This window comes from Rhynchophorus ferrugineus, unplaced genomic scaffold, assembly GCF_030347505.1.
Source record: "Rhynchophorus ferrugineus isolate W39M unplaced genomic scaffold, kcgeb_rfMv2 rfM3, whole genome shotgun sequence".
NCBI classification, from domain to species: Eukaryota; Metazoa; Arthropoda; class Insecta; order Coleoptera; family Curculionidae; genus Rhynchophorus; species Rhynchophorus ferrugineus.
In genome coordinates this window covers 50,288,764-50,314,209 of record NW_027472582.1, presented here as the reverse complement: position 1 = coordinate 50,314,209, position 25,446 = coordinate 50,288,764, and the positions used below count along the sequence as shown (strand labels likewise).

At 31.1% G+C, this 25,446-nt stretch overlaps 1 protein-coding gene across 1 annotated transcript in view; it reads left to right on the top strand.

Annotated features, from left to right (window-relative positions):
* Positions 1 to 25,446, top strand: part of LOC143193248 (uncharacterized) — a 175,725-nt gene that overhangs the window by 124,766 nt on the left and 25,513 nt on the right. Inside the window, exons 3-4 of the mRNA XM_076399329.1 lie at positions 1,617 to 1,752; positions 21,367 to 21,500. Of these exons, the coding sequence (XP_076255444.1) occupies positions 1,617 to 1,752; positions 21,367 to 21,500 (270 nt within the window). The remainder of the gene's footprint in view (positions 1 to 1,616; positions 1,753 to 21,366; positions 21,501 to 25,446) is intronic.

Sequence of the window (25,446 nt, the reverse complement as noted above, 5' to 3'; positions counted from 1 at the left end):
TCATTTTGTCATTTGTCATTCAGAAGCCTTTTAGGATTAAAATTATTATCAAATTCCGTGGCAACTTCTATTGGAGGAATCAGATTTACTCTAACACTCTATTGCCATTAGTAGTTACATATTTTATTGCATTAACCATTAAACACAATATTTACTAAATTAGTATTGATAATTCTTAATTACCTCTATTTGTTCTATGTATTCCACTTATACAAATTATGTAGTTAGCTTCATTTTATCTGCATATTTTCAGAGCTTCGTTTATATATTCATATAATTATTATCTTTTATACTTATTTTTCGCCTAAAACATATATTCTAAAATAATAAATACACCAAGTTTAACCATAGCCTTATACCACTAGCAAAACAATAATTTCTTTACCTACATTCTTAAATGAAATTACATTGTTCTTTACTTATTTATTCCATTATTCAATCTTTAAAACTGTAGCTGCCATTTTTTTTTCTCTCAGTAAATTAATTTATTTCAAATTATTATTTTATTTAATATTCTAGAATCTCGCCACTGCAGATAGCTCATTCGTAACTGGTCTCCTATGGCTTTCGTTCGTTAGTCGAAGGTCTACAAAGACTTGGTCTTTGTAGAGTTTTCGTTTAGTAGTTTTCGTTAGTCTACAAACTATTTCATAATTGCTAATATTCTTTGAAACCCGCTGGATTAACAAATTAATGTATTTTGCCTGTAATATTAGGTTACCGATTTGATATGAAATGCGTTTACTAATTAAACCTGAAATTTATTAGAACACCAATAAAATTTACAGAAAAAAATTAATATATTTTATTATAACCCCAAGAACAATGATATACTGCCTCCAGAATTATAGCGATTACGTCCAGTTCATAAGCAAGAACAATTTTTCTTAGCTGTTCTGTATTCACCAGACATCTAATTAAATAATATTCTTAAAATTAAAAATAAGTGGATTAATATTTATATTAGGAATATGAAAAAGCTTGTGAAAATCTAAATAACTTTTAAATTGAGGAAATAATTCTTGTTAATCTGTAATTTTGTAAATATTGAAATTTGGAATCTTTCGCATACGTCGTGTATTTTTTTACATCTCTTTATACCTTCCGATAAAGCGTACACATTAATTTGCTGTAAAATATAACTTTATATCATCATACTTTTCTTAACTATTAAATCAAAACTATTACAAGTCTCTAATAGTTCCAACATTGTAGGAATAACCACACATAATACAAAATCTAAACCAAGAATATACGAATACACAATATATATTCGGTGTATAAATGTAAATATGACAGAGACAAGTTTCGTATCTCAGCTTTCATGACATCTTACATACATTATTCTTTAATTAGTAAATACGCTAAAATATTGTCTAAGTCGATAATAGCACGAAGAACCCTTTTAACGTCGACGGCGACAATGTCGCCGACCGAAAAGCTTTATTAACAAGCTTCACACGTGACAAGTACATCTCCTTGTCGCACCGACCCACACAATAGATGCCGGCATATTTCCATTTCACCGCCGACGTTCCACTAATTCATTATAGACGCGTCAGACGGCGCATTGTCCGCCTCGAACAAAACCCTAAAAGTATCTGTTTTCGTTCCAGCTGGCCAGATCGAACTCCTCGCAAGTGGTCCTAAAGGATATCGAATTCAATCTAGCTGGAAACTTTAGTTGTGAAGTTACAACGGACGGCCAGAACATTCACACAAGAATAGACTCGAAATCCATGTTAGTTGTGCGTAAGTAAAACTCTTTTGGTTTCGCGCTCGGATGCCGGCAAATCCTGGAAAATTCGAAAATTTATGAGACTAGGTTTTTCCGGATATTGCCGAGCACTGAGCGCATTTGTATATTTTATTTTTCTGCATTTATAATTATGATTTTGTTTTTCTCAATATAAACAAATATTATTATGCATTAGTTTACATAACCATGTTTATATATTCCTAATAGTTCTTTTAGAAACATTATTTTGTTTAATTATTGGCGGTATATGTAACAAAAACTTATCAATAACTTATTTTCAACACCACTCTTAGACATAATAATTGGCCGGCCTGGTTGGCGCAGTGGTCAAGGCGACATGACTTTACTACTGCGATATATATATATATATATATATATATATATATATATAGTAAATACAGGTAGCCAATTTGTACACATTACGGTGGCCACAATTTTCATCTGAAATAAATTACTTTGAATAATGAAATTTTTTGTAAAATAATTTCAAAAAAAATTCATTTTTTATAAATCTCTTCTATGTGAACTAAAGAAGATATGTGTAAAATTTCGATTGGTTAAAAACTCTAAGAGCTAGAATGTATACAAATTAGAAGAACATATTTCCAAGAAGAACGCGTTTGAAAGTAGAAGTAAATTAATAGAGTAACAACTTACTAATTAATCAGTTATTAATAAGCAGCAAATTAATAAGCACTGTGCACAGTACTTCATCAGCGTCATATGTGTCATAAGTTCCTTCATAAAATAAGCATGCATCCAAATATGCCGAGACCTAATTTTTAAACCAGAATGCAAATGTTTTGGTTTTAGTGACTACCTGCTGGATCGCCCCGTACTATATCACGGGCTCAACAGATTAGACCAGAGGACGGTCACTAAAAGGCTTATAACTACTAAATAGTTTGCAATTTTACCCTGAAATTTTTACAGTATATTTTTAAATAGTTGTACTATCTATTTATGAAAAACTGAATATCTTGAAGCCTTTACATCTATTAGAAACATGGTCACATTTTTATATCAAGTCACTATCAAAAGTTATAAAGAAGGGTTTATAATAATAATAAATTTTCGTCGATACAAAACGAAACTGAGGGCGTAACTTAAGTTGAGCCCATGTAACAAGAAATAAAGCACTAGGAAACAGAAATGTAACAAAAAAACGTCTTTGTAAATATCGACAGTAGCTAAATCACCAATTCGAAAATGAGTTGCGCAAATGAGTTACTTCAGACAAATTTTGGTGGCCGTAAACCCTAAACTGTAAAACTTTTCTTCAAATACTGTTAACTAGGTTAAGAGATTTGAATTGTTTCAACTTAATAATTTTCAAATTTGATTTCTACAAAAAGTTTCTAAATTCCTAGAGTTCATGGCTAGAGCTTACATCTTTGTGATGATTCTATCCAAATTCCTATAAAGCAGAATTGCGGGGATTCATCAGTATTTTTAGAAATTTCGGAAATTCATGGAGTAGGAGTACTTCTCCATTGTATTTTCTTCCCGTTTTCAGTAGTCCACAACTGGGCAACTGTTTAGATTCCAGTTATTTAAATGAATTCAAAGCTGCAAGAATTTTGTGAGCTTTGCAGAAAATATTAACACCACCTGCGGGTGTAATGGAATTACCAGTGGTATTTTTGGGTCGTTAACCCGCGATTTCGGTTCACCCAATACTTGACTATATTTTGAACTGTTTCTAGACTTTATTCACTTATTTTAATTTTTAAAAACTACACTTGTTATCTTAGATGCTAATATTCTTATTCTATTTTTCCAATGCTACTTTTTTCCTCTCTTATATTCTAACTTAACCTAACTTTTGTATATGTCAAACATCACAACTACTTACGTCGAGGACATTCGAACTATCTTAAACATCGAAGGAAGAACTATTGCCCCACCGACGTGTAAATCATATATAATATATGTGCGCCTTTACATATAAAGATATAACATACCCCCCACCTTGAAATAATGTGTTTCAAATTAACATAAAGGACAGAATTTCAATCAAATACATATTTAATTTATACAATATCTATTAGTAGCGGACACACCTCACCACTGTTTGTCTTTAGTATCACAACTCGCACTTTATTGTCTATGCAATGCACTATTCTACACACTCTCCCCATCCTCCACTGTAAGGGAGGTAAATTTCTGTCCTTTAGTAAAACTACTTCCCCAACTTTAACATTATTCCTTGCTATGTACCATTTTGCTCTTGTTTGTAGTTCATTTAAATATTCCGACCTCCACCTTTGCCAAATTTGCAAATGTTGGTACTTAGACAGTTTTGGGTTTGGGAATTTTTCTTAAATTAGGATCTAGTAAATTAAAAATTTTTCGCCCAATTAAAAAATTAGATGGTGTTAAAATATCAAAATGTCGTCTTAACTTGATGACAAGGGTGTCAACGGTCTTGAATTTAGAACTGATTCGATATGAGATATTATGGTGTACAATCCCTCAAATGTGAGTGTATTACCAAGAAATCTTTTTAAGTGCATTTTGCATAATTTTATACCTGCATCCCAGATGCCCCCAAAATTTGGGGAATATGAAGTAATAAATTTCCAAATTATTTCTTCATTTACCAACTGTTGAGTTATAGAGTGAAGTTCAACCTTTAAAAATATGCCAAGTTGTTTTAACTCATTGTTATCTCCTCAAAAATTAGAGAGAAAATTAAAACCATTGTCAAAGACAGGGGTGTGCAACTCCAATGGTAAGTCGTGGGACAAAGTTTTGCTTAGTTCAATCACTGGCGGCGCTGACAACGTGAATTTGATTGGTTAGTTTAAAATAGTTATGTAGAAACCTGTAAGGAAAATACTTTGCTTTGATTTGACTACCATTTCGCTTGATTACATTGTGACGTCACATTTATTGGCCAATAGTATTTAAATGAAGATCAAATTTAATTTTTAAAATTAACTTATTGAAATAAAATCCAATACAAATATACATAAGTGTAAATAATATAAATATATATGAACAAAAAGCAAAAAAAAACAATTATGAACTTTATTCTTACTCTTATTATAGGCAAAATTAAAATATCTATAATTCTTCTATAACGCCTTCCCATATTTGTTTAGTGCCATCAATTTTATGGGATCTATTAGAGTTCTAACTTATCTTGATATATTGAAGGTAAACTTTAAATCCTTCCTTGTTAATATTGCATTAACTTCATTAAACCAAAAATACAATCACACCTAATAATAACTTCTAAAATTTGGTCTTGAAAATCATTATGGATTGGATAGTTGAAACACTAAAAATGTACGTGTTTTTTAAAGATATTTAGATTTTAGAGTATTTAATATGTGGAACTACTTAGTATAGAATGTAGACAAATATTGCATGTTTTCTCTTTTTCAGAAGTTTCGTTAACTAGCCTGAAATAAGACTAAAATACAATATTAGACTCTTGTTTTTCTCAGTGCAAATTTCTTTGGAACTGAATATATAGACTCAACTGGTGAATTAACAACCTTAAGTGGTACTAGATCTCCCGTTAAAAGAGAATATAAGTTATCTAACATGCTCATCTTCTTCACAAGTTTCTCTGGGAGAATGATGTGAAAAAATTGAAGTGATGATGTGCCCTTTTAAAGATTTCGTGAACATACTAGGTGAAGGATGCTGTTACTACCTCCATGACCTCTAATAGGTCCAACAAAATTCTTTAAGCAATTTTGGTTAAGATTTGTTAAACAAATGTAGCTATATGTAAATTTGGACAAAATAGATTTCTTTAAGGTAATAAATCCCCTAAAAATAGCAATTAAATTTTTAATTGATGGCACCGTAACAACTATTTTCTTAACAAGGCAATCAAATTTAAATATACAATAGCTCTACTATAAAATTATTGAACACTGATTGTTCTAAAAAGTTAAAGTATTACAAATATTTTAGGGACATTTTACAAGTAAAGTAGTATTTATTACTATTAATTATCCTGTTATCTTAATTATTACCTTCTTGTAAGACTTCTTTATGTAGAGACATCACACTGACAGCATACAAACTACTTGGTAGATTAATTGAATTTTATTACTACTAATATCTTCATAAGTAGGTTATGATTTTCTCTAAATAAACAATATATAAACAGACATGTAGTAGATAGATATATATGTACGATGATTACATGTACCTGATAAAAACAATGTTGGATATGTATTAACCCTAATACATGTTCGTGAAGGAAAGATAATATAAATTTTTCACTAAAATCTCCGTGACAGACACCATGACGTTGATATATTTGCATTGTGGTTTATCCATGTAACTTACTACTATTTACTTGATCAACCCATTTTTGTAAAGGAGAGAGATCATTGTTTGGGAAATGATGTCTAATTTCCGTAGTAGATTTTTACCCAGGTACACTACATTTTTTACTACACTGACGCATTATCATCAATTTTTATATTATAACTCCATAATAATTAATGTAAAACAGAAAAGATGCACAACGTAAAACGAAGATTTCTTGATCTAAATAGAAACCAAAACTTTCAAACAATAAACTTAAAAGTGGACGCCCATAGACAATGCTGACTTCACACAATTTGATCGACCAATCACGTTCAATGTTAGTGGCGGCACCAGGAATTTAAACTAGCCAATCACAATTTGCGATCGCAGCGCTACCGTTGATTGAACTAAACAGAACATTTCCCCAAGATCGTCTATACCTTGAAATTTCTATTTTTTCTATAGCTACTTTTTTCCACGCTTATATTGTAATCTAACCTAACTTTATATACATGTCAAACGTTACAACTACTTACGTCAAGGACGTTCGAACTATCTTAAACATCGAAGAAAGAACTATTACCCGTCGACGTGTAAATCATATATAATATATATGCGTCTTTACATATAAATACACAACAGGTATACCACTCGCTCGACGTAACATGCATATATACTTAACATTAACATTCATATAAAAATATTAATTTTAATAATCTTATTCTTAAAAATAGTTAAGGAAATTTTGGGCTTAAAAATTTGTCGAGATTTTATCTTGGAGTAATGTATAATAATCTTAAATAATATATTTAGTACCACTATTCCACTACTTCTTGTTGAATAAGTGGCTTCCCCTTATACTTATTACATCACTTTAACGAAGTAACGAATTATTTTATATTATCAATTAAAATATTATCTTTGAAAAAATAATTTTTAAATGGGTCTAGTTTTTCTTCAAAAGCAAAACTAAAAAAGACAAAATATATTGTGGTACTTTTAAAAATAGAGAATTCTCACTTATTCTCAACGTTTTTCTCAAACAAAAGGTATACAGAATCCTTACGAATATGACATAATATATAATATAGCTTGATTTTTACTTAAATTGTAATGATTAAATATATGGCCTTGCAGTAAGAACGAGTCATGTGTAGAGAATAAATTTTCTTTTACATCGAAGGGGCTTCACCAGTGTAATGGAATTATATGCTTGGTACTCAAGCGCGTTAGAGAGCCATATGTGAACCGTACCCCTGAAACTAGTTTTGGTCCACGTGTATATGGTTTAGCTTGCTGTTAGGATTGTTCATTACCGCTTGCCGTTGATACTAATATTATCTCCTTCATTTTTGAAATTTTGTCCTAAATGTCAATCCTAATATATCAGTCCTGTCTTATTCTTATTTCAAAACATCCACCAATTGTTTCAATGGTTTTGGATCTATAATCTCTACTCTCTATAACAGTTCAATTATGTTAACGTCTGCTAATTCTGCTGCTGCGCAATCCGGCCAATGATGACAATGCCATAACCAATTTATGTTTTGTTAGTATGTATGGACGAATAATCATTTTGAATATGACAATATTTGGCAGCAATATTCCGTTTAAAATATCAACTTCATTATTCAGGTTGCGAGTCGAGTTGAACATCTAACATTGAATTCATGAAATTTCTTTAGCAGATTTGCATTGACTTTCCGTATAAAGAGTTTCTCATTCTCAGCACTCGCATGAATGTTAGCCTTATGGATGTCTCGCCATACTTTTTTTGGTCTAAACAGTATAAATCATAGGAATTCTGTGAATATGAGTTCTACTGCCAATTTTTACAGAGTAGCTTTATGTTGTCTGGTCACAACCTTTTAATTTCTGTCGGTTAAGTTTGATTTTTGCCCACTGTTCCTATTCGCCAATGTTATTTTAACATATGTTGTGTATGTTGTCATTACCGTGAACAATATCACTCGAAAAACGTCACACAATTAAGTTGTTGTTATTACAGATGCTCGCACTAATCAAACACCAAGAATGTGTCCTCTCTCAAAGTCTGAAGGATTATATATTTCACCGATCGCAGAGTATAATAAATTGAAATATAACCTACAATAATTGGCATATAAAGTGAGTATTTCGTATTATTGCATTGTATGCAGTATTGCCAGCATACAAGAATATATACTATATTGCATGGTGCATATTATTTTGTCTATCCCCTGTAAGTTCTTGCTCTACCCCTATAATTATGTTAAATTCATTAACGTATAAAGCATATCCGGTACCATTTTAAGCCTTTTATTGAAGAGAACAACATGAGCCTCACAGAAACTTATTTAACTCAATATTTTTCTTTGAAACTCTTTTTTTGCCTTAACATATATATGTAATTTAGCGACTGCAACGAGAGTATTATGGATTAATAATTACAATTTATAAGAATATATCAAAATATAGAGAAACTATATGTTTATAATAAAGTTAATAAAACAGAACATAAATATGTATAGAAAACATAATTATTTATATAATATTGGACTTGAATATATAAAATTAATGTAGATGGAACTGATCACAAGTTATGTAATTATTAGAATCATACATTGTTTTTTTTTTGTTCAAGGATATAAAGGAAACAAAAGAGTTTGCACAGGTTTCTTGTGGTAGATACGTCAGGTACTCCAGAAGTCCCGCATACAATACGTAAGATCCAGAACAGAAAGATTAGTTTTTAATATACGTGGGTATAGGTTATTTGTAGGGCGGGATAAAATTTTCATGGCAGTCCGAAAGGTCTGCTCATCTCGTCTTTGGGTTAGGGGTTCATCTGCAGCGAAACATGGAAGACTGGGGAAGGGAGTGGAGGTAAGGCCTGGATAGTACCCATAATATACCTTGAGCCTAATTATCGGAACATGACCCTCGTAAAATACAATTTACTTTAAACTAAATAAGCCTAAAAAATAAACTAAAGTAATAAATAGTTATCTCAATTTCGTATTATTTCATCTATTAATTAAATCCGTATTTTAAGACACTTGTCGTTGATGTTTTTAATAAAATATAGCGAAACGGATTAACCGAAAGCAAACTCGAGCGCTTTTCCGTCATAAACACAACCTGTTGAAATTAATTATAAATCTTTTTCTTTTTGCGGACACACATTATGTGAACGATGATACAAAAACAACAACAAAAAAATCAAATTAAAACGAGCTAGTTTGGTATGAAACGCAAATATCTCTATTGTGTACATTTCCTTGTAGTCTTTGTGAATAGGTTTTAATTAAAATTGCAACATATATATGTAATAGTTTGCGAAATATATTTTATTATTTTTATTTCTATAAAACGAAGCAATATAAACATTGCAGATATATTGGATTGATTATGAATTGATGTATTGGGTGGTTGTTCATGATATAATGAATATCTTCAATACATTTTATGAGGTAGTTAAAACATTATATCGTTCTCCCGTTTATTATTTTCTACTTCAATTAATTATTATTTAATTCCTACAATATTAACCGTAGTTGATATTAAGCTATTATGATATTTTATTTTGAAACCAGCTGATCCGTCGTTTTCCTGTGTGTGTATAGTGTTTATTAACAAAATGTTTCACAAACTAATATTCTGGCCCGGAAATAAATAATGTTGATGGTTTTCTACTAATAAAAAAGGAGTTTTTTATTTCCGATTTTTCAATTTCCGGAAACCAATAAATGTAGCGGCTCTGGTGATTGTGCCAATGGCACCAATCTTTTTGGCCACTGGCGTAATCAATTCATGGGTTTTATTTTTAAGCTTCATACTTTTCATTGTATGTTATTTATCTAATAGCAACGATTTTCTGTGAAATGAAATCAATTGCCACATTATAACTGAACGGAGATTAAACGCAACACTTCAACGTTGTTGATATCGATTCCGTTCAACTTCATATGCATTTCACGTTACTCGTCGGTTTGACAATGTAACTGTGACTTTCTCACAGCATTGCGTGTTTTGCTATGTAGATTGGTGCATCCAACTGTTTGCTGCAACAACCAAATTTAAATTAAAATAACAAATTTACTTCCTTAACGTTTCTGTATAACTATTTATATCACGTGTTAAACTTACTCAAAGGTTATATTAAATTAAACTTTTCATATAAACCGTTATTGCGGTGAATTAACTTGAAAAACTCGCTCAACAAACTCAAAACCGTATATTCACATCGAATGGACTGTGCTCCAAGAAATAATAATAAAGAGGTTTTATTAAACTATAGATGCTGACCGATATACTGAGACAGGGAATAATCACTGGGGGCTAGATCTGAAGAATACGGTAGATGAGGAAGCAATTCGAAGCCCACTTCATAGATATTGCATCGTTTTCAATGACTTCTGACACGGTGCATTGTTTTGGTGAATTAAAACTTTTTTTTCTTCATATGCCGTTTTTTTTTGGCGATTTCGTTCTTCAAACAGACCAATAACTCTATGTAATAGTCTCTGTTGATAGCCCTTCCTTTCTCAATGTAGTTAATGAAAATTATTCCATGCGCATCCGAAAATACAGACGCCATAAAATTGCCAACCGACTGCTGCGTTTTCCCACGCTTTGGAGCGGGTTCATCGTGTGCAGTCCACTCGGATGACCGTCAACTGGACGTCGGAGTGAAATGATGGAGCCATGTTACATACATTGTCACATATGGATGCAAAAACTCGGGCTTATTAACCTTGAGCATCCTCAAACACTGCTCCGAATCATCAACTCGTCGTTGTTTTTGGTCAAAAGTGAGCTCGCGCGGCACCCACTTTACACAGAGCTTTCTCATACCCAAATATTCGTGAATGATTTGATGTGCACGTTCATTTGATATCTTTAGAGTATCTGCTATTTCATTCAATTTCAATTTATGGTCATTCAAAATAATTTTGTGGATTTTTTTAATGTTTTCATCGGTAACAACCTCTTTTGGGCTCCCACTGCGTTCACCGTTTTCGGGGCTCATTTCACCATGTCTAAACGTAGCATACCAATCCTTGATGGTTGATTTTCCTGGGGCAGTGTCCGGAAACTCGGCATCAAACCAAGTTTTTGCTCCAACTGTATTTTTTTCCTTCAAAAGTAATATTTTGCCAAGACCCGAAATTCCTTTTTATAAACTATTTTAACAATAACAAAAGTTGTTTCACTCAAAATGCTATAATTCACAAACTAATGATCCGACATCTGTCAAATTTATACACGCTTCTTTTGGAGCAATTAAAAAACATTTGGATTTAATTCTAGTAGCGCCATCTATGTGTTAGACCGGGAGCTTTTTAATTGACCTGTTATTTAAAATCAATATTTATAACTCTATTATCGCTTTATGAAAAATTACTCTACCAAAGAAATAAAAAAAGCTATTAATGACGTGACAGGATGTTACCAATTAAAGTTACCGAAGGGTCAGTGGTTGGAAGTTGGAAGTCATTATAAGTGATCGGGGAATATCCAATGATAGCTTTACTTTTACAAGATGGCGAGTTTGGAGCCTTATTGTTTTCGGAAAACGAATCAAAAAGTTTTATTAGCTTCGAGATTTCATTTTCAACTTGGCAAATAATGTTTCGCAGCTTTTTGGTCCAAAGTTCTTTGATTTTCGATATTGCCTTTTTTAATAGAACCAAAATGCTATTTACGACTCAAAAATCAAAGAACTTCGATCTGTAAAAGTGTTAGTTTTATGCTGTATAAAGATAACAATGATTTGAAAAAAAACTTTTAAATTTATTTTGAATTAGACGAGGCCTAAAATATTCATGCGAAACATACGGTAAATGGAAATCTATTGACGGTATACATCAAAAGTTTGTTTTCAGTTAATCCAAATAAATGTGGATTTATCTGTTTATTTGATGTCCGTTAAGTAATTAAGTTTGCCAAGTGTGCCATACAAATTCAAATGGGGAAACAACTCTAGATACATACCACGTAGAGAATGGTAAAAAAATAAAATCTGAATACTATTTGCATATCATTCTTTGACAGTAACCATATCGTTCATTATGAATTCCTTCCGTTAGGCCTAAATCTCAACAAGCAATATTATTTACGTTATATTGTTGACGAGAAGCTGTTACTCTGTTAGGGATTACTTTGGAGTTTCTGACCATAAAAATACAACTTCTCACAACATACTTGTTATTTGTAAACTTCTCATCAAAAATTAAATGTGCATCACTACGTATCAACATCTTATTCATCGGGTTCATCACCACCTGCTCTTCAGCTGTTCCTTAAACTCAAAAAATCGAATAAAAATATTAAAGCCGAATAGAAGCTTTAAAAGACAGAATTCAGCCATTTTTTCCAAAGAACCTCAAAAATAAGTTGTATACATTTGAACGAAATATATTTTAGAAATTAACCATTTTATGCTTTGTTTTATATCAATAGATACAGTATAAATAAGAATGTTGTATATTAGTTGTATATTATGGTATGTCAAAAGCTGTGTTACATTAAATAACTACTGCAGTTGGGGACAATTGATTTATTAGGTCTTGGCATGTATTTTTATCAGCAGTATTTGTTGATGAAAATGCAAGTATCCATCAAGAACTGATGAACAAATTAGCCTAAAAGTTAAATTCAATGGTATTTAAATTTATCTACATAAAATCACAATTTTTCCATTTAGTATAAATATTTATTATTGAATGTATATAGACGCTAATAATAAAATGCTGAAAATTGCATTCTCGTCTTCACTTATCGTTCCATTTAAAGAAATCTTCTGCCATCAAACACTTCTACAATCTAATTATATTACTATCCCGTCATCTCCAAATTGTTAGTTTTGATTTTAAAACCTTAATCTCTTAGAACTTCAATAATCTGCCCGTGGGCAATAAGTATTATCATTGATTTCCTATATACAATATAACTCTACAGACATGTAGAAGATCGATTCAGTAAGTGATCTACTGTAGAAACTTATAATCTAATTCTTATTCTAGATACTATTCTAACTTATTTCAAAGTATGTCCTAACTTACTCTAAAGACTATTCTAACTTATTCTAGATATTATTAAATCTCATTATATGTGTCTGTTGATCAGATCGTATGATATGTTAGATTACGTTTGAGCTTACGCACTTCACTGTTTAGCGAGTGCATTGGGATGCACTAACAGTCTTTCAGAGTACCTCGAACTAACATTTCGAATCACACATGTCATGGGTTCTAAGGGGATATCGCGCTGAATCGTTTATTGGGCACGTAATGTGAGGCATCGACGATGACTAGCAAATCTTTATTAGATTTGCTACTAGTACTCCCCAGTTCAATACCATAGGTCCAAATGGGCTAAGTATTAACTTATACAACAAAACCTTGTTATCAAAGGATAAGTTAGATGTACGCCCTATCAGCCAATATATTTTATTTAGCTTAAGCCTAAGGCATGAGGGACAAGTTCTTCTACAAAGGGTGAATGTCATATAGGTAGATTCTCTCGTAGTTTGTCTCACTTGCTCTGATACGTCATGTTTTCAACCACAAATCGACTTTGTTAAGATTAAGGAGGTTTCTTTCATTAAAACATGAATTAAAACTCATCCACTTGTTGTAAAACAACAATATCACGTTCTGTTGTCCATTCAACACGAGTTTATTATAAAAAAAAGCTTTCCACACATAGTGTTATATATCAATTCAACATTTTTAAGAGTGAGAGAAACTTTGCTTTTTACATTTCTGCAATGTAACTTAATATTAAGCAGAGCCAAGGAAGCTGATTTGTCTTTTGTTTTGTTTGTATGACGATTACTGGGAGGAGTTGAGGTACTTCATAGAAAGCTATTACTAAAAGAAAAAATATAAGGTCTTGCATAAAGAAATACTTGGTAAAAATTATACATATTAAATGTAAAATCAACATATGTACAAATAAAACGTCTATATACAATTTAAACTCTAAAATAAATACTGATTACAAATTACACTATATATCATATACAATAATTTAAAAAAATTAGTTGGAAAGTAGATCATGCCATATGGCAAAAGGTTTGGTATTTAAAGATATACCGTTGAAATTAACTATTAAAAAACACAAAACCAAATAACTAACTATAGAGATTAAAATATAATTACTTTGCTTTCCACTGACCATTTTCGGTATTGATTTAGTGAGTATTTCTTCTTGATTATGGCCTTTTCTTTCTGCTAAAAAATGGTCGTGATATTGGCAGAAAAGTCTGAACGCCGTATTGATGGATGTCCTGAAAGCTTGGTGTAGACACGTGCAGAGGCGATTGAGGTGCCGAAATATTAAGAAAAGCCGTAGCGCCGAAGATTTATGACTTTTCCATTCGCAATGGTACACCATAAAGGATACTTACTTTGTAAATTTACCTCGACACTATTATTACTATGTGCTAGAATTTTAAATACGTCTTATATTACTGTATTAGTGTTAACTTGTTATTCACATTAATTTATAAGTGTCAAATAATTTATACAGATATAATCTAGATCTAATTGTATTAAAATAATTCCCAATAATTGCTTATAAAACAAAATTTTAAGTTTCAAAGAAAAACACAAAATATGTAATTAGGAAGACTAAAATAATTAGCTGAATGTCATTTTTTCTTCAGTATTACTTATAACATATAGGCTTTATGTATTTTATTACATTTAAGTTTAGTTACTGTTACTTTATTTCTAATTAAATGAGTTTTTTTAATAAACGTGGTTGAGTATTGACTGCATATGGTGACCACATTGTTTAGGTACCCTCTATTTAATGTGGTATTCTAGCCTGGAAGTATGAATTTTAGATATATTTATATATATATATATTATATTATACCTAGAATAATATATATAAAGAAAAAAAAATAAAAAATTAATGCCCAAATATATAATTTTTAAAAATCCTCTTAAGGCCATATTCTTAAATAAATGTAAAAAACAATTTTTTTCAAATTTATGGATTAGAATACACTCTATAACCTGTTATTTGTTATTCATTTTGTTATACAGAGGTCAAGACAATGACATCAATATAAGCCGAAATTTAATAAAATATTATCGACATGAATTGGCATTGTTTTAAATAATGCAATTATGTCTGCTTTTACATTTACTGTCGATAATGAGGTTTACCAGTAATTTTAGAAACGAATTTGTTAGGGTATCATCATTTACTATCAGTGCTCATTACTTACGACGATAGGATTAGATTTGGCCAACGTAAAACTGCATTTTCGTGAACGGCACACGGTTTGGCAAAACCGGGTCTGCAACCTGCAAATAACTCAAAGATTTGAGGTATGATTATCTCTCGTAGAGGTAAAGTAAATTATCCAACAAGATACTGTGTTATTACACATCACTAGAAACTATATTGTAACATTTTTGGAAATCATTGGCAATTATTAGACTCGGATTGGTGAAACCGTGAGAAGCAATTTTGAATATTTGAACTTCTATACATAAGGGCATAAATTCGTTAACATTATCGTATTCTATTATGCTATAAGAAGTTATTAGGTAAGTTTTGTAAGCCTTTCTGGAAGTTATTGAATGTGGTACCACTTATATCATTACTTATATCATTATTATCATTGAAATTACATTCAAATGATGCCAAACAGGTAAAATGGATTTCTATTGGCCTGTAATGGAAACCCTTAAAAATGGAAAGTAATTAAACTTGCGTTCTAAAGCCCTCTCCTTTAAAGATTTTTTCGTTTCAAATCTAACTTCCTCTAACCCAACAGAATTGAAACAGGCATATCACCCGAGATTATATAAGTTCTTCTCGATAAGTCAATATAGATTTTTTTTTTGATCCCTAAAAACTTTCTTTGGTGCAAAATAAAACCTTAATTGACTTAATTAATTGATCATGCTTGGAAGTTTTGTTTTACTTTAGAAGTCAAAAGTAGGTTTATAGAGCATCTCAAAGTAATGAGTTAATTTTTTCACAGAAATTTGGACTGTATTCCTCGATATTTTTCAATTGCAATTAAATAATAATGAATAATTTAGACTACCATATTTATCAGTGATTGTTCGTAAATTTTATATTTAACTTATTTATTCCTGTAATGTCTCTTTGCAAATTTTCAATATATTATTTTGAAATATCTGCAGTCTTAGTATAAATACGAGTTTAAACAATGCAGCAAAATAATTTAAATATCAAATTAGGTATGATATAGAAAACACGTGTATAAAATCTCAAGCTAAATACAAAAGTGGCGAGTAAAGAAATACGAACATACCCCATAAACTTGCCTAAAATTGCCGTCACATTTAACAGAATGAACTTAAATTTATTTTTAGACAAAGGAACTTTTCTTTTGGAGTTTGGAGAATACGAATAAAACAAAGGGTCTCAACATCAAAGAGATATAGAAATACAGATTATTACATTAGGTATCGGTCCGTTCATTCGCCAGGGAACAGATTTCAGTGAAGCGAGAATTTGTAAATGAACGATCATAGGAAGGGTCCAAAGACAGATTAATAAGAAATGCCCTAGAAACTAGAAAAGGGATAGTGGAACATTTTCTTAGAGTTACTTTTGAAATCTTCTTTATATACTATTCTGTAAAAGAGAATTTATTTGATTTATATCAATATTAAATTTACAACTAAAATATCGACTGATCGATTTGATTTAAAAATAAAAAGACACAACAGCGAGACAATAGCATACCCGAATGCCAATATGAAAGCGGTCTTATGGATGTTACGTGGCTCATAATGATAATCATTTTTATAAAGAAAAACATAAATTACTGTTAATTTTTAATACCGACTCACACAGCTTTAAAAAATATGGGTAAAATCACTGGATTACAGTACGAATTCATTCAGCATTGAACTTGTCGATCAAATATAGCTTTTTTTCGACTTCTAACTCTTCTTACACCACAAAAATTATTTTGTGGAAAAACGTTTTTCATCAGACGAAAAAGTAATAGCTATTATAGAGGGGTATTATATAGACCTTTTACTCCTGCGGTAATGGGATCCATAAATTGGAGGATCGATGAATTAAATGTATTGATGTTGGGGGGATATTGAATGATATAGTCATTTCTAAAGCGATATTCGTTTTCGTTACTTTATATTGTTTATTGAGCGACCTGGTATTCCGCATGTTCCGCATGTTCCGTTTGATTAACTGAAATATCTATATTTTTTTTATTTCAAAATAATAAAACAAAAAATGCAAAATTTTAGGAATCAACAGAAAGTAATATTCCAGAGCATACCACAGGATAACAGTCCTCTTTTATAAACAAATGGTTTGCATGGTCCATCTGTCCATCAGAATAATCTACAGAACAGCAGATATTATTTTCTTACAAACTTGTACTACTTAAAGACAAGCAGACAATTTTGAATTCGATTTAATGCAATAATTCTTTAATTTGACTTTGATCTGTTCGATGAGTTCAAAGTCCCCGAAATGATTTTTATTTCAAAACACCAAAACATCGGTTATTATTTTAAAAAAATGTAATAATAAGCATGGCATCGAACCTTTCACTTCAGAATTCATACCTAACACTGCTATCAGATACATTCATATTTGATGGATTTCATAAATTGATATCTCGCCAAATAAAATTATATGTCTCAGGTCATTGAGAGTCATTTACAGAACAAGAAAAGACAGTACCACTTCGTCAACTCTAGTGGTTTAAAAGCTTCAAAAGCAGATGACAGTGACGAATATATGAATACTTCAAATTATCCTAGACTGTCTTGTTCACAACCAATTGTTCTCAATAAATCAAAATACTAGTTGACAATGATTTTGATAATACTATCTAATTATTTGCGCGCATTTCTTAATACTGCTTAATACTACAAATAAACTGAAAGATATAAAAATAATCAGGCTTTTCGCTGTTATTGTTGACCCATATATAAATTATCTTATATTACTAAAATGCAATATAAGTTTAAATCAACTTGTGATCATTTATCTTTGTTTATTTACTCAGTTGTTATTACTGAGTTTATTTTATCTATGTAATCAATTAACATTTCATGCACATTCTTTGGAACTTTAATACATAATATTTTGATATGCTGGCTATAATCTATAAGCATCTGCAGCTTTAAAATTTTAAAACTGGCATATATGGTAGATTATCATGAAATTTTGAAATCTGTTGATTAAATCTTGGGCCTACTAAGTTAAGTTTGGCAACGTTAGGAGGCAGCGCCATCTAGACGGCTAATTATACTTATTGCATGTTGACGACATTGCTTCGGAATAAATAATGCAACGTGTTTTTGTTGATCATTTTACATTCTAAGTTTTTGTAGGTTATATTTTATAGTATTATAATATTCTTCTACGACGATTAAAACAAACAATGAGTGGAATACGTAATCCCTCGGACTTCGAAAGACGAAAAATCGTTGTTGCTCGGTTAACGGCAGCATCTGTAATGAAAACAGCTGAACTATTTAACGTTTGACGCGATACAATATCCACAGTAAAAACAGAATATTCAAAACATACGAATAGAAATAGTGGTCGAAACCCAAGGATTGTGATCGGATAACAAAAAATTACCGCGGTAATACTGACAGCAGAACAAAATACTCACTTGAGTAACACTGTTTCAGAAAAAAAAAAAGCTGCGATTGGAATACCCTTTAATACGAACTCATACGCTAATCTATGAAAGAACTGGAGTAACGATCATAAAAGCTGAACCCTTGATGATTGGTAGAATGGTCCGATGAATCATCGTTTACATTATTACAAACAGCCGGGTTCATGTATAGAGATCCCCAAGATAGAGTGCTGCTTACTACCTGGATTGTTTCTTACCATTGAACATGAGGAGTGTTATGATTTTGACTTTTTAGGCAATATCGTGGTATTCATTAAGATAGAGTGCCCATATACAGAGTAAAGAAAGGTCAGTTTTGGCTTGAGGAACATATTATCATCAAATATCTTTCTTGGCCAATACGCTCAATCATCTGCTTCAACATAATTGAACCATTATGGAGAGATTTAGATCAGAGAGAAACCAACATCCAACATCAATGATGCAATTGATGGATGTTTGGGTACAAGAGTAGCACAGAAGATCCTTGGAAACTATTCCAAGCAGGATTTCAGGAGTCAGGTGTTTCAGGTGTTTATATTATTTTGTAGATTCCCTTGCTGATTTATATATTACGATATAAGGACAGCTGAAGAAGTTTTGCCAATATTTTCGTATCAAATTGTAAATTGTATTGGAGAACCTATATAGAGAACCAGTAAAATATATATGTTTTTTGAAACTCTCAATTATAAAATAATAATATTTTTAAAGCGTCTTCGGTTACACACTTTTAACACATAGTGTTAAAAAATTACTACTGGTAAAGCGAATATGAATTATATTGCAGCTATGACGAGGGACCAAGTAATGTATGCATCAGTAGAGACTTGGAGTAGATGATTGGACCTACTAATTTTTGGTGATAATACCTTCCAAATGGCTTTATTAAAATTACCTTAAAACATATAATATTGAGCCTACAAATGAGTTTTAAAGGATTTTTTGAAAATTTTATGCGAGAAATCGGTACAATGTATTTTATTCAAAGTATTGTCCATCGATAGCAGTATTTTCCCATTTATCAGACAATTTAGAGTTTCTATCTCGAAAGAATGATATATCGTTCGAGTTTATCTACAAATCAATCCATATTTTGGTATTTTCATAAAAGACGAACGGCTGCTCAAACAAGACTCACGTCTCATTTGTCGGAACAATTAGTAATCAGAAGGAACAAGGTCTGGCGAATACATCGAGTAGTATAACACTTTTTATTTTAAAGTTTAAAGTATATTTTCACCGTTTATGCAATATGTGGTCGAACGTTGCCATGCTGAAAAATAACATTGTTGTGTCTTTGGTGGCTCAAACACATCAATCGAGTATTGCCTTCAAATTTGTTTATCTTTCCAGAACATTCCTTATCTTCGGTATAGAAATCATCGCTTTCAAAACGTCGAGACCATTTTCTACAAATTGAAGAAAAAGTAAAATTTGCCGTAAATACGATTTACTTAGTACAAATTTAGATATTTTCGATGCTCTGAAAACCTTTTTGTTCACACTTCGTTGAAATGATACATACTGAAAGGTGAAGCCTATTAATGAAACTTCAACACGAAATTGGCTTCAAATGTACCCTATGCAATTTAGTACAAAGTAATACCAACAGTTGTAAGTTCTTTAACATTAATTAGAAAATAAAGACCCTATCTGCCGTAGATAGGTCATTAATAGGCGCATCAACACTTATAATACCGGACTCAATGAGTTCTTTGGATAGTCTGATTTCAGTAAAGACAGTCCACCCTCTAGTTATATATATCATAGAGCTACATACAGCAGTGGGGAGGAGGGGAGTAAAGATAAATTAACTATGGGTTCCCTCTCACAGAGGAATTTCGGGTAACGGAAGAGCTGACTATCTAGCGAGCAGAAAAGAAGATTCAGTAAACTAAGCGTTCTATTTAGTAAGGAAGACGCTAAAACGCATATAGGAATTCTATACAAAAAACTGGATCAGCTAAATTGGGATCTCTTTATGGAAAATAATAAGTTGTGGGAAGCCAAGGGGGTCTTTCATCAATCTCCTTATATTAATAACTTTAGCAGGTTCCAACTGAGCATCTTTGCTCGACTGCGAATAGGACATAGCAGACTAACTCATGAGCATTTGTTAAAAGGAAGAGACCCTCCACAATGTGAAGAATGTCAAATACAACAGCGCGTCAAGCACATCCTTCTTGACTGTGGAAAACTTGAAGTACTGAAACAGCAACTCGGGATGCCAAGGTTATTAGAAAAACTGGCCCAACCCAAGCATTTTGACATACTTATCAACATTTTAACGGCCGCGGTATTGATACAGCTCCTGTAATTCTCCTCTATTGCAATTTATATTGTTTATTATTTTAACATAAATGTCAGTATTTTGTATATTTTATTTAAAAACTACATTGTAACTCGACCCAAAATAGCCCAAGAGACTGATGGGATTTTAAAATAATAAATAAATAAATAAAATAATTAGATAATATTAATTTAGTAATAATAAATAAGATAAGCATAAAAATAAAAATAAATATTTAAGCAATCAAGTGAGGCTCTCTAATTTAAAGAAATATCGTCGTATTATTTCAGCAATGTAAATAAATCCAATTTTTTCCCTTCATACATAATGACTTGATTGGCAAAATTGTCCTAATTATTTTCAACTAATTAATCATTCAATTTGCAGAATTGCCAGTACACCCGCCAGAAATAAGCGTGGGGAGGGAACCGCTAGATTACGGAGACATTTTGCGAGCCAACTGTTCATCCTACCCGTCCAGGCCCCCGGCGGATCTCAAATTTATTCTAAACGGCATTACGGTAATTTATTTTTTTTATTTTTAAATTTATTTAATTAGGTATTAATTAGAATCTATAAATATTATAAGTATATCTCATAATTACTGTAATTTTGTTCTACTATAGATGAATATTAACTGCCGTTCGTTAGTCTCGCTAGAACGGAAGAAAAGCTAGATCGATTGGGCTGATTTTGACTTTTCAATTTTTACGGATCTCTGAAATAGGTTTCTATTATAAGAAAAATATTTTGAAAAAAATGTAATAGACTTCAATAAATAAATAAGGAACTCACTACAAATTAATAAATAATCCAACTTAAATATTTAGCACAACAAAAACGTCTCAAATAAAATATTTACATACAAATCGTTGTAATAACTAAATAAAAATAATCAAAAACCTTATTTAACGTGTCCACTATACTTATTTTATATTCTACTACCGTTGAGGAGATGTGTCTTCCATCACATCAAGTCAGCAATAATACTATATACAAATATCTGATTATTTTAGTTAAAAAAATATGTGAAGATATTGTACGTGTCTTTGAAATTTGAGGGTTTCTTTCGATTTCCCCGAATTCCACCATCAGACCCTGCCTTGGTTCCGATGGGACCACCTAGGAAGGGCACTCTTTCGAATTAAAAAAATAGTTTTGGAAATAGATCTATAATTGACAGATAAATCGGCGAACATACATAATATACAGCCGAACATAGAACCTCCTCCTTTTTAAAGTCGGTTAAAAACATGGAGTAATTGCGACAACAATTATAAAACTAATATTTTTTTCTCCCATACAAAGTTTCACCGTCACACTTGAGGCATTCTGATTTGATGAAGGTACCTGAAAAAGCGGCAGCTTATGTGTATCGTCTGCTTGGAGACGACTATAGAATATATACTTTTCGATATACTATACGACATACTTTTCTATTACTAATCGAAACCATCCACCCATAACCCAATCGTAAATATCGCCATAGAAAACAGATGACATTCCAATCACGTGACTACTTCAGTCAGGTGGTCTTCTGTCAGCTGTTTGCAGTTTGACGGATTTAAAGAAATTTTGAAAGTGCGCATGTGCAGCGTAAACAAATGAAGTTTTGGCCATGTCGACTTTTAGTGTCGTCTAATGAATGAAGACCACAGCAGCCCAAACAGATAGACGAATGTTTGGGCTGATGTGGTCTTCATCCATTACGCTAATCTCATGAGAGCATCGACTGTGCAGTGTTGGTGGGTTATTCATACTTTTCTTCTATCTCCATATTGAGTACGTGGATTTATTAAGCTTATTTATCCGGTAGGAAATTCAATCACCTCGGGGTCACCAATTGTAGGAATGTTCGTTTGCTGTGAGTATTGACTTTTTCTGTTTGCTCGAACCCTCACTACTATAACACCACTATTTCGTGGAGAGAATTTGCACGGAAGCAGAAAACACTGTTTGATTGAAACGATAAGTATATATAATAATTAAGTGTTAAAGGTGCTGAGCTTAGAATCCAGCGTGGGCGTATTTGTGATGACCTAAAAGGAGCGTCATGTATGGGTCAATCCTCAATCTTGATATAATTGTAATTTTTTTAAATGATTTTGTAACTATATGCATGTTTAGCAGTATAATTTTGTTTCAGAAAAACTTTACGTAATATATATGTACTTTATGCACTACATAGTGTCAAAAAGTTATTACTAGTGCCGAGAACATGAATTATATAGCATTTATGAAAATGGACCAACTAAACAATTAGAACGTATAAATATAATAAATAAATCTAAGAATTCATGCAATTTTCTTCTTCTATAAATATTCATCAATCGGTGATCACTAGGGCGTTGTGGTCGAAATTCTAACACAAATTATAAAGTTAATCATGCATCCCTTATAATAATTTAGTTTAGAGATTTCCACTATATAAAAATATATAAATCATTGAACATTAGAAGAAAAGTATCATGAGTAAGATTATTTTACTCATGATACTACGTTTCAGAACTGTAACAACTTCAAGCATCAGATATAAGTATATATGATTTTTATTTACTTTTATGTTATAATCATAAACTTGAAATTATAAATGAAGTAATACATATTTGTATATTAATTTAAAATAAACAATCATTAAATGAACTATTAACTTCTCATTACTTAATTACTTAATTCTATAAGATACATAACTAAAATAATTGATAAAGGGTTCAAAGAATAAATTGCCCTATATTCATGCTTTCTTCTATTTTTCCCTTGTATTCCATCTAGGAAAAATTTGTAGTTAGCTTCACATTATCTATATATTTTCATCACTTCATTTATATATTAGTAAAATGTTTATCTTTTATGCCTATTTTTCACCCAAAATATACATTATAAAATTGAATAAAAAACTGAGCATATCTGATAGATGAATAATTTATATATCTAAATTTTAAAGAAAAATTGCATCGTTCTCTAGTTGTTTATTCAATTACTAAATCATTAAAACAGTAGCTGTCATATTTTTTCCTCTCAGTAAATGTATTTATTTCAAGCTATGCTATCGTTTTTTCTATCTATTTGTCTTCTATCGCTCTCCTTAAACTATATGAGGACTAAAAACGCACCAACACCAACAGATTAGAAATTAAAACAATCATTATAAATCCTTTTAAACAATATTTAGTTACGGCTTTCTTACGAAATACATTTACTAATGAATTCTGAAATGGATTGAAAGTTAATACCGATAAAATTTACGGAAGAATCTTATTAAATGTTACTATTACCTTACCTCTAATACGATTATATGCTATGTCTCCAGAAACTTATCAATTACTTCCTATTCTTAAGCGTATTCTAATTGCAGTCTTAAGGGTAAACTTTTATCAAGTATATATTGTTACTGTTAATGGTAAAGCATATATTGTAAATGTTAAAATCACAAATTTAAGGACAACTTCTTTAGGAGTCGTCTTCTTGCTTTCTGACTTAGTTTGTCCAATGTGCGACCAGTTAAATCACGTGCTAACCACACTGATGCCCAGCGAGTGACATAAAATGACAATAGTCGTATTTCCAATTACGTTTAAAAGTGACTGAAAATTAAGAGGATTAGCTTAGAATGCAACGAGTTCGTGCATATCAAACATAAGAACATCGAGCACGACACAATGGTGTTTATTCGACCACCACCGAGAAATAGTTTATGGTGGAAACAAATCAGTTAGAGTTGAGCAAATACCAATCGTTTACCAATATTGTAAGACATTAAAATATAGCGGGGAATCTACTGATTTATATTGTGCAGTTAAAAAATTAACCAAAATTGTCCACCACCCATGACCAGATCCATTTGGCTTATTAATTTCTGTGACAGGAAATGATTCTAAAAACTTCTTGGCCAATATCCAAAAATATAATAGTTGTTTTTAAATGACATTCTTTGGTACAACATATATTGTACATATCTTATTTTAATTTTTTTGAAAATATTCAAATTTGTATCAGAAACATGTTAAGAAAATATTTGCAGAAGGACAAAGGTATTACTTATCGGAACAGAGATCGTCAATTCTTATTAAATTGAAGTGACTATTGTTTTTGTCAGAGAACAGTCGTGATATAGATGTGATTGATATAAAGCTCGCCTGCTCATCTATCATTATTTAATATTATTATCAACTATGATTATAAGCAACCCAAAAGCACAGCTTATTATTAGTTTAAAATTGTTAGTATACATAATCAGAGTTCTTAAACGAATGTTTCATTTTTAAAACTCATTAGAAGATCTAAGGATCAAGTTATGTGAAAATGTGTTTATATTGACTTTACGATGTAACAGTAGTGTCTTTTAAAAGGGAATCTCGCATGCATATAAATAGCATCGTGTTTAGGCCATCTTGATTACTGTAAGGTCACTGAATCATCACAGCGATAAATGAAAAAACCAATAAATATAATTTAGTAATTACTATA